The sequence below is a fragment of the Branchiostoma floridae genome, chromosome 3 (assembly GCF_000003815.2).
Source record: "Branchiostoma floridae strain S238N-H82 chromosome 3, Bfl_VNyyK, whole genome shotgun sequence".
Taxonomy (NCBI): domain Eukaryota; kingdom Metazoa; phylum Chordata; class Leptocardii; order Amphioxiformes; family Branchiostomatidae; genus Branchiostoma; species Branchiostoma floridae.
In genome coordinates this window covers 11168602-11184841 of record NC_049981.1, presented here as the reverse complement: position 1 = coordinate 11184841, position 16240 = coordinate 11168602, and the positions used below count along the sequence as shown (strand labels likewise).

Sequence of the window (16240 nt, the reverse complement as noted above, 5' to 3'; positions counted from 1 at the left end):
TTTCTGTAGAAGTGTAAAGTTTTCCTCTCCGATCGTTTTGGAGAGAAAGGTGGACCACTAAAATTGGTACAAAAAGCCTTCAGAAATAAGTTTTTACAACTGAACCAGACCTTGTATCTGCTTGGAAATAAGCCAAGGAGATACTTTGGGCCATTTGAAAGTTGTCTGAGAAGGCTGTATTTCTTTTAGTAGAAGGGATGGGGACTTTTTGTGGGTGGTCGGCGGAGTTATTGTCATTTGGGCGAGGCTTACTGAACCTGTCAGGCGAGACTAGTTGAAGGATTTATTTCTTGTCTTATAGTGGCAACGCGTTTTGCTTTGGTAGCCTGGCTTCCACAAGGCACAGTTTGCTTATGTGAATTTACATGACCGTTAACTACAACGGTTCAAGATTTCATTTCGCGTAAATGAACTTTGAAACAACGACCTTCAGCAACAGAGCATAATTCTAGCGGGGAAAACTGCACGGTCACAAATAAGCTTCAGCAATACTATATTTAGGCTGGAGTTTAGGGTCTTGTACGGTCGGATGGAAGTTACTGTAACCATGAAGGAATGTGTACTTACATCGACTGTCGGAATCGTAGTTGTAGGTAGGGCTGTTGTAGGGATAGTAGTGTTGAGCCCTACAAGTCTCCAGGATCAGCCAAATCAGCCACTTGCTGCAGAACCTCGCCATAACTTTGCCAACTGGGCACCAGCCCAAACCACGAGAACTTCAGCAGGAAGTGTTGGGGACACAAACGCACACTTGGCCCGACGTCTTGATCAAGCGGAGTCCGTTGGCAGCCGGCCTAGTTTTTCTTCTTCTTCTTCTTCACATGCGACACACACGTGATAGAAATTAGGCGGACGTTAAGTCGGACTGCCGGCCGGCTTGGGCCCTGAGAGATCTTTGGCTACCCTGCAAAGGAACTGATGTCTGAAGATGAACTAGACCAGCACACACGACGAGAGGGTTTTGAAGTCCTATCCTCCATAAATCTCTCCCGCCAATGACAGCTTCGTGGTTCGCGGACGTGTGGGATCTTCAGTGATGACGGAAGAAACAGCTCACTCCTATCTTGTCAGACGAGAGTGGATTGTCATACGTGATTCCTAGGAGTGTAACCGTAGAAGAACAAACGAATTTGAGAAGCAAAAGAGGATGAGTGAAGATTTGAACGGAGTATCAACTAGCGAGGCTGTTTGCAGACTTGAACTGACACTCCGACCAAGTTCCGCGGAAGTTGCGCGAGTCCACATAAATCTTGTGTGCCGTGGGTGGTTTCGGGTTTCTCGGGTCTGTGTGGGAGATAGAGCTATACCAAGGCCAAGGGGTTCGCAATGACTCTTCACGGATTTTTCTGCTGTGTCGAAGCGAACGGGTGGTGGTCTGGCCAGTGATCATATATGGTATTCAATACAAATACAGTGCGTGATCTTAATGCGATGATGCGATGATGATAGTAATTGTGATCGTAGTAATCTAGGCTTGTCATTGCAAGTTCTAGTGGAGTCAAATAGTTTAACGATAGGTTCCTAAACAACAGTGAATTCTAGTATCACAAACAAGATCATGACGTAGTTGGATCGAGTGGAAACAGGTGCCACTGAGGTGGCTTTTGGGGGTACCATTTATTGTTTACGGTTGAAGCCCGCGTACAGATACACGGGAAAGGGCAAATATTCCAGACCATTAATATCCAGACCATTAGTATGATGTATTGAAGCGTTTGGGGTACATTCTCCGGTCATCAGACTGTCCCGACTCTCGCCTGCAGATACCCACGCTTCTAGTACATCACTTCTCTGATGTGTAATGCGCGATGGTAACTAGGTCTCTAGGACGGATGTCTTCAGCCGCAAACATAACAACCAAAGGAGAACTTCAAGGATCTCACGATCTTTTTCTGCTGCCCTGCGATGACCCTGTCTTTGTTTATCCGAACGTGACACCCTCACGGTTGAGCCTGAATAAATCATCAGATGGCAGAATCGTGAACTCACGTGCAAATCTGTTGAAGAGGCCTAAACTGCCTTCTTTATTACATGTATTACCTTCGCCAAGAAGGTTATGCTTTCAGCCTGTATCTCTCTCTCTCTCTCTTTCTCTCTCGCTGTCTCTGTGTGCGTATCTGTCTGTCAGTGTCAATAGCATGACCTTAGAAGCTGTGAATGGGTCCGTTTGATATTTGGTAGGTGGTTAGGTGTAGGGAAAACTAATGGCCCTCTAGCGGCTTCCAAAGGTACTGCAGCGGAACTTCCGATTTTGATATCTCGTGATTCTGGAAATTCAGTGGTCGTGATTTTTTTAGTGGTAGATACCTCTTGGGGTAGAGAGGACGTACTGTAAGTTTAGGCCTTCTAGCGGCTTTCTGACACTGCATGGGCAGATTTTGTTTTAAATTGCAATTGTTTACGAGGTGTTGAAGGATCGTCATAATTTTTTGGCATGTAGAGGGCCCTATATCAATGATGTTATTTACAGATAAAAATCATCCCTACTTGCCTGCCTCTCCTCCTTCTTCTCTCACTCTTAAATTCTCATATCCGTCCTTTATTCCCTTCTTCATGTTTGTTTCCTACCTGTCAATTTTTTGTTGTGTTTTGCTGTTGTTGCTAGTATGTTTGACTCCTACGAAATAGAGAAGTGAAAGAGGTCACTGTCTCGTTCATTGAAACTTCGTATACTATCCACAGAAAAAAGTATCGAGATACAAATGTGGGCTCAATGTTACAGTCAACGTTACATTCATCTAGTACAGATTCACTCAACAGTTTCTCTCCCTTCACAAATTACATTCACCTGAAGCGGCCCCATATGGCTTGCGTTGACTGACTGCCAAATATTAGACACTCATGATTTAAGCGTTGCCTTGGGCACGGAGTCAGTGTCAAATTAACGGGAAACTAAATACAGGAAATTGGAAGTGCACAGCCTTGGGGCCAAGAGAACTTGATAAGAGATAGTGTTGGCTGACAGTTTATTTGTTGTCATTGGCAGTCGTCACGTGCTGGTCGTAAATGTCAAAATGGCGGTCACAAAGGTGCATTGTGGGATATCGCTTTGAAAGATGACATTGAAACCTTATTGCTTGCATACCAATATTATCATAATCACCTTCGCCAAGAAGATAATGTTTTGGTAGTATTTGTATGTATAGATGTATGTGTATATGTAATTATGTACGTATATATTTGTGATATTACAAGCAAAACTCAAGAAGCTAGGCATAGATTGTTATAAAATTAGGAACACGGTTATTCGGTCTTGTCCTTTCACGGAAATGATCAGCTTACAGATGTGCCCTGTGTGGCAGAGACTGTCATTCTTGTATAGGACTGTTTAGCCACAGTCGACGCTGAAGGGCTAATATCAATTAGGATTTTGTAGGCATCCTTCCATCTTTCCAGATTAGATAGTTAGGATCTTACCATGGTCAATATTGACCGAAGGAGGCCATAACCGTTATATATGTACTGAAGGTAACCTTGATCTGCAATATCTACAAGACTTTCATAAGTATGTTCGATTATATGCATACAAAAAGGATAGAATGGCACTTCACGTTTTCTCCTTTTTCTTCTATCTGTAAAATCAGTTCCAGTCGTGTAGTGCATTTCGGTATGAAATTGTCCAGTGGGGTTTAGTTTTTTTGCAGGAATAGTAGGTGTGTAATTTGAAGAAAGGTAGCGTAATTCAATAGTCCAAGGAAGTCTTATTCGATTTTTCCGTCTGATTTGTTCAAAATGTCGTCAGCTTTTAAGTTCAAGATGTGCTTAGCGCCCGGCGGCCTTGTTATTGAACTTGACGAGATCCCAGAGACAGGCACAGTGGCCTGAAGTGACCCGTGACTGGGACCTTATCCCCGGGCTAACCTGACACTTTCGCCACGCTGTCTGAGTTAGACAGGGGTCGGGCTCTTAGCACAGATAGGAACGATCTAAGACAGAAGTGCGGAACGTTTCACGACATTGGAACGTTTTACGAGCTAACCAACCCTATTACAGCATCTGAGCATCATTATTCCTCAGAAGTGGCTATTTACAGGAACGTTCCTGCCAATATCTGAAGATTTTGTACGATTGACAAGATAGTGCTGTCCGAATAGTGAAAAAAATCTGTTACTGGCAGGACTCCGTAATCCTGTCAAAAGTGTCTACAATATGTATGGAATGATCCTGTCAATAATACAGTTATTTCCGCTCTTGACAGGATGTATAAGTTCAGAGATAAGTTTAGGGGAATTTGACTCGGGTGCTATAATAAGGTTGGTTACCAGGCAAAGGTTTTACGATATTGTATCTTGTTAAAGACAAATTGCGGTTTTCATCAGAAACACTCCTCCTCTTTTGAATAATGTTTGGGAGATGAAAGCTTACGACGCCTTTAATTCGTGTGGAAGACTAACAAATAGTACATGTGGGTATCCTATCCTATATATCCTATCGTCATCATGTATATCAAAGATAATACTGTACATCGTTAAATGTTATATGAACATAGTAAGAGTGTTAATTTGCGATGCTTTTCCGAGATAGAATTTCTGGACTTGGAACAGTTCGTGCATTTTTCTGTGTTTATGTCTTTTTTATTGACCGCCAAGAATGTCAACGTTACAAGCACTTGAATTAGATTCAGATTTGGAGCAACTGTTGGGTATCTAGCGGCACTAATGGATTTGTAAGTCTAGAACCTTCCATAGGAGTTGATAGGTATAACAAACAACTTAAACACAAGCCTATTTCAGTAGGCACTCCATAAAAGACACACTAGGTACATAAACTGTTGAACTCCCGCGATCCTATATCTAAATGTCATCGACACAGGGAAACCGGTCGGTGATGAAAATTTAAGCGGGTGTCTCAGTGGACTGTGCCAAAGTTGGCGTTACCTATAGCTAGCGACTGAAATTGCGATTCCCAAGTTAGATGTTCAGAAAATTCGCGATTCTCGAATAACATAAAGCATCACAAAACGGTGCAATATTCGCGAAGTTGGCGCACTTTGGCGCAGCCCAGTGAGAGTGTCCCGCTTTACGAAACTGTACCGCAGCATCCGCTTGTCATTCTTGGCATTTGGAGAGATAGCTTGAAACGATGACAACGAAAACAAGATAATTCACTTTAAAGCTTACGATTGGTAATTCTATCTTTTAATCCGGAATTCAGGAAACGTTTAAATCTAAGATAACCCAGTTGATGGTATTTCCAACTCTCCAAGCAGGAAGCAAGCATTTAACCATTTCTATTTTGTCGGCGGACATGAAGAAAATGACCTCCAGAAAACTTAACTTTGCTAGGAGAGTGGATACTTCCCGATTCCACGCGTGCGTTCTGTTGCGTACTGTGGGCAATAATTGGATTATTTCAGCATGTGGTACGCTGATATTGCTCCAGATATCCAGTGGAATCAGATATGACATCTTGTCGCCACAGGGATGAAAGATAGGTCACAAAAGCTTCAATTTCCTGTTACATGCTTGGCTGTTGCCTATGAGAGCCAGTGGGGAAGTGCATTAGACAGAATCAGCGAAAAAACATATTTTACGTGGATAGAAGATCTTTGATTTCTATTTTCAATGAATTTGACTTTGACTTTATTCAGATCCCTTTGGGCTAGTGGCTTAGCATAAACGTATCTCAACTGTTTCGAATCGTAATCAAAAACACTACACTACACCGCATACGCATTCATCTGCTTGTAGATGCCAGTTTCGTGCACTTAGGCCACAGCAAGTACATCTTGTGGATATATACTCCAAGTTCAATGCGCGAAAAAAAAAATAGCCAGATTTTCCAAATTGACGCCATAATAACAAGAATTGAAGCGACAAAACCTGATATTCGAAATCAGGAGAAAATCATCGTTATCGATCGAATGCTTTGATGTCATCCGTGAAATTTACATGTTGTGACCTTACTAAGTTTATTGCCGGCAGGAGACAGTGTCCCTCCCGACGGCACCTCTTCACTTGATGTAATCATTCCCACGTGAAGGTTCAGGACACGGCTACTTGTGTTTGTATACGACGGTGAACCCGTGTGCAGTACACGGCTACTTGTGTTTGTATACGGTGGTGAACCCGTGTGCAGTACACGGCTACTCGTGTTTGTATACGGTGGTGAACCCGTGTGCAGTACACGGCTACTTGTGTTTGTATACGGTTGTGAACTCGTGTGCAGTACACGGGTACTTGTGTTTGTATACGATGGTGAACACGTGTGTAGTACACGGCTACTTGTGTTTGTATACGGTGGTGAACCCGTGTGCAGTACACGGCTACTTGTGTTTGTATGTATACGGTGGTGAACCCGTGTGCAGTACACGGCTACTTGTGTTTGTACACGGTCAGGTGAACTCGTGTGCAGTACACGGGTACTTGTGTTTGTATACGGCGGTGAACACGTGTGTAGTACACGGCTACTTGTGTTTGTATACGGTGGTGAACCCGTGTGCAGTACACGGCTACTTGTCATACGGTGGTGAACCCGTGTGCAGTCAGGGCGCTCCTCGGATGGGCTATTAACACTTCACACAGCTGGGGTAGTTGGGCTAGATAATGGGAGTGGTTGCCCTCACACCATCACACACGCAGACACACAGACACAGACACACACAGACACACGCAGACACAGACACACACACACAGGCACACACACACAGACACACACACACGCAAGGATACACACACACGGACACAAACACACAGACACATACACACACGTACACGCTTGCATGCAAACACAGGGACACATACACACACACACAAACAAACAAACAAACATACACGGACACACGCACGAGAGAGAGGGGAGGGAGAGAGAGAAGGAGAAAGAAGAGAGAAGAAGGAGAAAAAGACAAAGAAATCACAAACATATATAGAGAGAAAAGAGATGCAGCAAAGTAACGTTGTGACCTTCTTCTCTAACATCTGCTTGTACATTAGGAGCTGCTTCGTTGCGATAGATGCCATGAGGCGAGGCACTTGGACATAAAGGCATCGCAATTAGCATATAATGTTATATATTTATAAAGTTACAGATTCCATCATATCGGACAAACTTAACTACTTTGGCAAGTTCTAATTGTTGTCTCAAGACTGTCACGGCTTCAAAGTTGACGAGAAAAGAGAGGAATGTTATACCTTCCAAAAACAGAAACCTGGGGTCACTTGGTAATTTAGAGACGATGAAGTGACTGACAGGTCAGTAGGGCGTGAACGGGGCGCGAGGGCTTGACACGGGCGCGAAAATGTCAGGACAACGTCTAGCGTGTATCTAAGTGGACTACACCGGCATCGAGCCAAATACGTGCCCCGCCAAATTTGCTGCTGCGCGTATTCGTCAGGAGCATGTATTTGGCTTGACACCGGGCATTCGCGAATTATTACTATTTGTCTTCTAAAATTGCAAATGCGCACAAAATTGCCAAACGGTGCAATCACTACAAAGGTCTTGATGATACATTTGATAATTTTTTCCACCTCAATCTGTACCCCCTCCACTGTAATCAGCTTCGGACGAAAGCATCATGATACCGGTCGTTAGAGGCTTAACTAGTACATCAAAGCAGGTCTTTAATTTCTGGCTTCTCTAATCGGTTCTAATTCGTCGTTTAACGACAGTCCAATCACTTCCATTCCTGCTGCAGAATTGGTTGCGCCTGTTCTTGGTAAAGACCGGTGTTCTGCAAATTGCTGTATCAAGATGACACAGTCGAGGCCTTTCCCATAAAGAATGCAGCAACGCTTCGGCTGGGGTGCAGTGCGGCCTTGAAACCTTTGAGGAAAGATGAGTCACCCTACTCTTAGCCTCCTCTTCGCAGACTTCGAGCGGAGCTAGATTTCATTCTATTTGGGGGGTTGAGGTGCCTAAAAAGAAAATTTGTCTGTTGTTGGGGGCCTAGAGGTCTAGGCAAACTACCTTCCACGGCACACTCCCTTTCCAGGCATTAAGAACCTTAGCCAACTTTGAAAATAGACCCACATGAGGTAAAAGCCAGCCCGCTAGAAGTCTGCGAATGAGGCTACACCCTCTACAGCAGGTTTGCTGTCACCATGCAACGGTTGCAGTTTTGTGTTTGCTTGGCGATCGGGATACACCACTGTGATTTGAGGTGAACTTGAACGGCGGACGCGGCGTTAATCGATTCGATCAGTATACCCTTGGCCTTTCACACATCGTTAAACACTCCAAGTTTAACTGTCCAAGGCCGTGTGTTGGCGGGGGTAATCGTAATTTTGCAGAGTGCAGGTCAACTACCAATGCGACTCTCTATCGCTATCGTTCAGGGGTTCTGGGTTCGCTTCGCGTATCTTTTTTAAACAGCCAGAAGTTCAACTGTCCAAGGCCGTGTGTTGGCGGATGTTATAGGTAATTTTGGCACCTGCAGGTCAACTACCAGGACACAAAACTGTTCGAACACACAGTCCTCTATTGCTGTCGTGTTGACCGTGAGGAGTTAGAAGTAATTTTCGTGCCTACAGGTCACCTGTCGGTACAATAAACGGGTCAAACGTGCAACCCTCCATTTCTGCCCGTTCAGGGGTTTGGGGTTCGATTCCCTTATCTTTTTGATAGTCAGAAGTTCAACTGCGCAAAGCCGTTCCGGCGCTTTAATTCTCTTTGAATCAGTGCGTGGGATTCGTTGAACCTGCCTCTGCGTGACCTTACTGTGTGTGTTATGTCTGTGTGGTCTCCGTGGGTTAACCTACCAGAACCATCAGACATGCCACACATTCCTATACATGCTACTGCTACTGTGTAATACTTATATAGGGGGTGTACATACAAACAAGGGAGTGTGTCAATGCATCTTCTAACTCCTTACAAAGTTATCTATGATAAAACTCATTGTCTCTACCCTCATCTTCTTTCGGAAGATTCGTACGCGTATACTGCTCTTTCCATATCAATATGACTGCTCGGAACTTCTGGGTACTTGGATTTTATATCATGGTCAAAGAAGTTCCTCTAAAATGGCTGAAACTGCATATGAACTTTTACAAGGACCAAATTCGGAGCGTTCTTGAAATGAAAGAAAGAAAGAAAGAAAGAGGTAAGGAAGAAGGAAAGAAAAAGAAAGAAATCCTATAACATACAAAATGCAGGTAAAGGCACCGAAAAAAGACCCTTTGTATGGGGACTATAATAAAGAAGACGTGTCTATAAAACTGTCTCTACATCTGCTGTGAGATCAGAAACAGAGGCAGTGGCACGGAAAGATCTGGGTCAGGTCATGGCAATAAAAGCGTATCGAGGTCAGATCTAGAACACAGTAATAAAAGTAAAACACAGGACAGGACAGGACAGGACGCAGCCAAAAGTGAAATATGTGTCAGGACATGGCCACGAAAGTTTCCAACTGTAGTTAAAGTTAATCGAAGAAAATTGAGATGCGATCGTTTGCCGCAAATTTGTATTGTTTTTACGTTCATGAAGACGTGTAGTAAACGATTTTGGAAATCCCTCACACTCACTCACACATTCACACACACACACACACACACACACACACACACACACACACACACACACACACACACACACACAGACACACACACACGCACACACAAACACACACACACACATGTAGACACACACACACACACGCACACACACACACACACACAAACAAACAAACAAAGGATTGCGTGGATTAAAAGCGAGAAGACATGATTGTGAATGTGAAAAGTTCAATGCATCGGTCCTTAGCTTTGTCACGGACCTTCTGTTCTACGTCACATGTTTTTAGGCCATGTTGATTTGATTATATGGACGACATCTTCTGGAAACCCCTCAACTTGATGCAAGCGTGCGAATAAAAAAAGTTTGCCCCCCACCCAAAAAAAGTTGCCTTCGTATGGGCACAGTATGGGGAAGAAAAACCTATTGTGCAATGAACAACAGATTCTTCATTTAAAACGCAATGAATACAAGAAGAGTAACAGAAGCGAAGCAAACTCAAGAGATCAGGTCCGGATAGACTCAGACCACTTTGAAGCGGTTGAGAGCAGTCAGATAAGGCCATGTTGATTCGATGATATGGACGACATCCGTGCGCATCAATTTTTGGTCATTTGGAAGAACTGTACTGTGTCATTTGCTCAACCTTCCTGACCACTTAGATTTTTGCATTTTGCCGCCTTAGCGGCAAAATGCTCTGAGGCCAGAATAGTGGCCGTTGTGATGTTGAGATGAACGGACCTGTTCAATTCATGCCAAACATTTGTATACCTGTTAAAACAGGCATTTTTTCAACAAGTTCGCACTGGCGCAGTGGTTAAAGTTTACGCATTCTAAACCAATGCACCCGGTTCGAATCCGGGGAGGTAGATTTTTTTTTCTTTTTTACACCATTAAAATACTAATTTTTACATCCATTTGGCCACACCAATTTATTTCTTTGGTTAACGGATTCGCCGCTTCGTTTTTTTGCCGAATAGAAATAAAAATTAAAAAAACAACTTAAAAATGCCCCGCAACAGAGCTCACTCAAAAACAGGCAGTGTAGTGAAATTTGCTGCAGTTCACGCAAATTTTAACAGGTGGCGTCTAGATCTAGATTCAGGCACATATGTGAATCTCTCCATGCGCCAATATCAGGTTTAGTTACTCTGTTCTATTTATATGACATTCTAATAACTAGAAAAAAACGTTCACACACGCAAACATTGGCAAAATGCCAGCTTTTTTAAAAGCACTTGTTTTTTATGAAGGCACCTTTTTCGCACACTCGCATCAGCTTTGGGATACATTGAGGCTGCCATCCGTGATAATCAAATCAACATGGCCGAAAGCCCCCCCAGGATAGCAATGGTATACCATGTTGGAAGCACACAGAAACGTTCGCTACATGTATATATCAGGGTATTTGGGTAACGCCCCCCCCCCCCCCCCATACCCTAAACTATTCGTGTGCAAGGATCCAGATGACAGAGCCGGAAATTTTCGCGCCACAAGTCCAACTTCAAGGAGAAGCCTTACCACAGAGGTGCACCTGGCACAGAGACCCGTAACCATGGTAACCGGTCACATGAGGGGATACTGAAACCGACCTATCGTCTGCGATTATTCTCTTTAATGGACGTGAGTAGAACAAGGTGAAGGATTATGGGAAGCTTTGAAGACTGTTTGGCACGATGTGGTATTTTCACTTGACCCTGGGGACGAGATGGGACACCGTACCCAGGCTCACGTGCCATTCTTGATTGCTATCAATAATGATAGATAACTTTCAAATACAGCTTGTTTATCACCAGTCGTCAGAAACACAATACGGACTACTTTTTTGTTAAGATATAAACTTAAATTTGAAAGCGTTTCCTTTCCGACATTTATAGAGAAAATGCATAACATGTGTGCGGGGGACTATTTCCGTCTTGACTAAATATTATGTGAGTCAAATCAGATCCAGAATTTTATGGGGTGCTAAGGTCTCAATCCTTGGTCGTCATAAAAGGAAAGGTGTCGTCTTAAATTGATGTAAAGCGTGAATGAGCTATCAATAAGCAAATGCGGTTTCGCTAGTTAAACGACGGTTTCAACAAAGCACACGAGGGCACCACTAGTCTTGTCGATCTTTATTTTCCCTGGGGGAGGGCCGAGGAACACTGTTTTTGATCCTACCCTGGTACGACCGACCCTCCTTCCCCGCTAAATAACGGATAGTCCCTAGGTGTGTTGGGTTCTTTCCCGTGCAGAGGTTTGGCACATGTGGCTTACAACTGAAGCTCATTCATACGCGGGGCTGTTAGCTTAACGTGCCCTTCCGAAAGGACGAATTCAAATCCCGTAACAGAACGTTCCCGAGCTTTCTTAAAGCCTCCACTCCACTACTGAACTCCGGATCCACAGAATGCAATAAGACCAAAGCATGCCCAGGACAAAAGATGGATTCCGCACGTTCTGCTGCAATACCAAGGACACACACCAGGGGGACCATAATCAACACTGACACTTACCCCCACACCAAACATCATCACAGTCCATTCAGAGGTTAAAGTTAGCCTCCTTTAATCTATGCCGATAATTAATGATACTTCAATTTTTCATGGAAGTACAAAAAATGAGGAAAACGTTGGATTGAAAGTGGCAGGCTATCGCTGTGACATGAACGAAGTAAGGATCTATCAGTGAGACCTTTAAGAAACTTATTCTCCAAGGCACATCCTTGGAGGATCAGCCTTGACACCGTTTTATCTCGCCCTACTTATCTCCCGACTTGGCATGACTCTACAGAACGGCGCGCGGGTTTCTATTAGATCTAGAAGTGGTAGGTGCGGGTCAGGATAGTACGTCACACCAAGACCTCCTCGGTCACACAGACGTTGGAAAACGGGCAGCATTTGACCTTCAAGGCGCCACATTAGCCTTCTCTGTGAGGTGTCCATGTTTGAAAGATGGCAAGATAAAGGATGGCTGATTAACTTTAGATAGTTGGGCACTATACAAACAATGAGACAAAAAATGTTGAGAGAGATAAAGGTTATAAAGAAAAGGGAGATCTAGCCAGAAGGAGTAGTGAACGACACTGAAGAGAAAGGTCTTGGAAAGGAATAAAAGCTTCATTACGAGTAACTCTCCTACACGGAGTTGGACTATAAGCATGCTACTTCCATGACAATGGAAGTATTAATTCGCCATACTGTTTTCACTACTCTAGAGGTTCTGTGGGGTATACTAGTATCTCAAGAACCGCTGGACAGTTTGCAATGGTTTTAAACTTTAATCACTCAGATCTGAATGCGGTTTTCAGCAAACAACTTTCTATACAAAGACCTTTTCTATTATTAGCCTTCAAGGTAGGCCTACGACAATACACTTTGCAAAATCCAAGTTTGGATTGTACGTGGTTAGTGTGGGTAAGAGGTTCATTAAGTTTAAACACTCATATCCCGCCACCAAAGTACCAGAAATGAACACGGCTTTCAGCAAACGACTTCCTATCAAGAGACCGAGCCAATGATGTCAATCGAGAAATCTGAAAACGCAATCTGAAAACGGATTTCATTATACAATTCTCTACCAAGACACACTTCCAATTAAAGCATGGTTTGCCTATTTTAAACAATTTTCGAAAATCCTAATTTCAAGATGCGGTTAGATGTAGTTGATTTTACGCACCAATAACTCGCCAATCACGCTCGCAATTTGAAAACGGATTTTAGTATACAATTCCCTACCAAGACAACTTTCCAATGATAGCATAGTTTGCCTATTTTAAACACATTTTAAAACATCCCAATTTTTGGTTGCGGTTAGATGTTTCTAAATTGGCCGGGTGCTTTCATCTCGAGAAATGAGTTAAGCACTAACCTAACCCTAGCAGTTGGGTTTAGGGTTAGGGTTAGGGTAGTGCTAAGAGCCAACATTGCTAAGAACGGGTTCTTGTCGGTCAAACTTGGTATCGTTGGAAAGGTCTCTTGGTAACTAAATGAAATCTGAAAACCGTTTCCAAATCGGGTGCTTTCTTCTCGAGAAATGAGTTAAGCACTACCCTAAGCCTAGCAGTTAGGGTTAGGGTTAGGGTAGTGATTAGAACCAACATGGCTAAGAACGGGTTCTGGGAGCACACCCCAGTTTATTTGGGTTTCAAATGGAGGCGGCACACCCTCAATTCTAGCGACCATCTCTTCCAGGGAATTATCCTGAAGCAAAGTAACTGTATATGGGGTGAAAGGATATACCTTCAGCTACAAGACCAACTGAGTTCTGATCCTTAAACTTGTCTATGTTGAAAAATTATAGTGAAAAAAAACATAATTTTCATTTCAAAAATGATGTACAAAATCCGGCATTTTCGCATGGGATAAAACAGATGAAGAAGATTTTTCCGGCAAGCTTGACTGATACTGCCAGGAAGAGGAAACTCTAACGAGTTATCCAGCCAATTGTAAGAAAACCATCCACGCATTGCAACTTGTCTTAACACAGCTCATCAGAGGTCAATCTAGGTCACGGGCCTGTTTACATTATGCGTATGGATATCCTGAAATAAGAGTGGGGCCGAAAATCAATTTGCACCCCAAAACACAATATTTCCTACGCTTTTCAGCCATCTTAACGTTTGATGTAATTTCGCAGTAAATAATGAGAAATGCCAACTCAGATGTAGACCCTCGGAAGCCTTTCGTCACTTTTTTGTCGCGCACTACCTCGGAACCCTGTCGCGGAAGAACCGGACTGTGCAAGAACCGGACTGTGCACCGTTCTAGTCGGTCAAACTTACTGGTTAGGGTTAGGGTTAGGGTTAGCACTTAAACACTCATATCTCGACAACAAAGCACGCAATTTCAAAACGGTTTGCAGCATGCAAGTACCCACCAATATACCTTTCGAATCATACCAAGTTTGGCCGCCTTGAAGACACTCTTGTCCAAATTGCTAGGGTTAGGGTTAGGGCTAGGGTTAGGGTTAGGGTTAGGGTTAGGGTTAGGGTTAGCACTTAAACACTCATATCTCGACAACAAAGCACGCAATTTCAAAACGGTTTGCAGCATGCAAGTACCCACCAATATACCTTTCGAATCATACCAAGTTTGGCCGCCTTGAAGACACTCTTGTCCAAATTGCTAGGGTTAGGGTTAGGGCTAGGGTTAGGGTTAGGGTTAGGGTTAGGGTTAGGGTTAGCACTTAAACACTCATATCTCGACAACAAAGCACGCAATTTCAAAACGGTTTGCAGCATGCAAGTACCCACCAATATACCTTTCGAATCATACCAAGTTTGGCCGCCTTGAAGACACTCTTGTCCAAATTGCTAGGGTTAGGGTTAGGGCTAGGGTTAGGGTTAGGGTTAGGGTTAGGGTTAGCACTTAAACAACAAAGCACGCAATTTCAAAACGGTTTGCAGCATGCAAGTACCCACCAATATACCTTTCGAATCATACCAAGTTTGGCCGCCTTGAAGACACTCTTGTCCAAATTGCTAGGGTTAGGGTTAGGGCTAGGGTTAGGGTTAGGGTTAGGGTTAGGGTTAGCACTTAAACACTCATATCTCGACAACAAAGCACGCAATTTCAAAACGGTTTGCAGCATGCAAGTACCCACCAATATACCTTTCGTATCATACCAAGTTTGGCCGCCTTGAAGACACTCTTGTCCAAATTGCTAGGGTTAGGGTTAGGGCTAGGGTTAGGGTTAGGGTTAGGGTTAGGGTTAGGGTTAGCACTTAAACACTCATATCTCGACAACAAAGCACGCAATTTCAAAACGGTTTGCAGCATGCAAGTACCCACCAATATACCTTTCGAATCATACCAAGTTTGGCCGCCTTGAAGACACTCTTGTCCAAATTGCTAGGGTTAGGGTTAGGGCTAGGGTTAGGGTTAGGGTTAGGGTTAGGGTTAGCACTTAAACACTCATATCTCGACAACAAAGCACGCAATTTCAAAACGGTTTGCAGCATGCAAGTACCCACCAATATACCTTTCGAATCATACCAAGTTTGGCCGCCTTGAAGACACTCTTGTCCAAATTGCTAGGGTTAGGGTTAGGGCTAGGGTTAGGGTTAGGGTTAGGGTTAGGGTTAGCACTTAAACACTCATATCTCGACAACAAAGCACGCAATTTCAAAACGGTTTGCAGCATGCAAGTACCCACCAATATACCTTTCGAATCATACCAAGTTTGGCCGCCTTGAAGACACTCTTGTCCAAATTGCTAGGTTATTGTAGTGCTTAGAGGCAACATGGCCATACCCGGTCAAACTTGGTGTTTTTAAAAAGGTATGTTGGTACAAATTTGTAAACTGCAAACCGTTTTCAGATCGGATGCTTACTTCCGAGATATGACTTCAGCACTAACCACTAGGGTTAGGGTTAAGGTTAGAGTTAGGGTAGTGCTTAGAGGCAGCATGGCTACAAGTGTATTCTAACCGGTCAAAGCTGGTATCATTAAAAAGGTATGTTGGTACAAATTTGTAAACTGCAAACCGTCTTGAAATCGGGTGCTTACTTCCCGAGATATTACGTCAGCACTAACCACTAGGGTTAGGGTTAAGGTTAGAGTTAGGGTAGTGCTTAGAGGCAACATTGCTAAGAGTGTATTCTAGGCGGTCAAACTTGGTATTATTACAAAGGTATGTTGGTACAGATTTGTAATCTGCAAACCGTTTTGAAATCGGGTGCTTACTTGCCGAGATATGACTTAAGCACTAACCGCTAGGGTTAGGATTAGGGTTAGGGTAGTGCTTAGAGGCAACATTGCTAAGAGTGTATTCTAGGCGGTCAAACTTGGTATCATTACAATGGCA

The 16240-nt window shown here is 43.5% G+C and overlaps 1 protein-coding gene across 1 annotated transcript in view; it reads right to left on the bottom strand.

Annotated features, from left to right (window-relative positions):
• LOC118411283 overlaps positions 1 to 1266 on the bottom strand; it is a 16836-nt gene extending 15570 nt beyond the window's left edge. The window contains exon 1 of the mRNA XM_035813461.1: positions 568 to 1266. Coding sequence (XP_035669354.1) covers positions 568 to 679 — 112 coding nt within the window. The 5' untranslated portion in view covers positions 680 to 1266. The remainder of the gene's footprint in view (positions 1 to 567) is intronic.
• Between the last annotated feature and the right edge of the window lie 14974 nt (positions 1267 to 16240).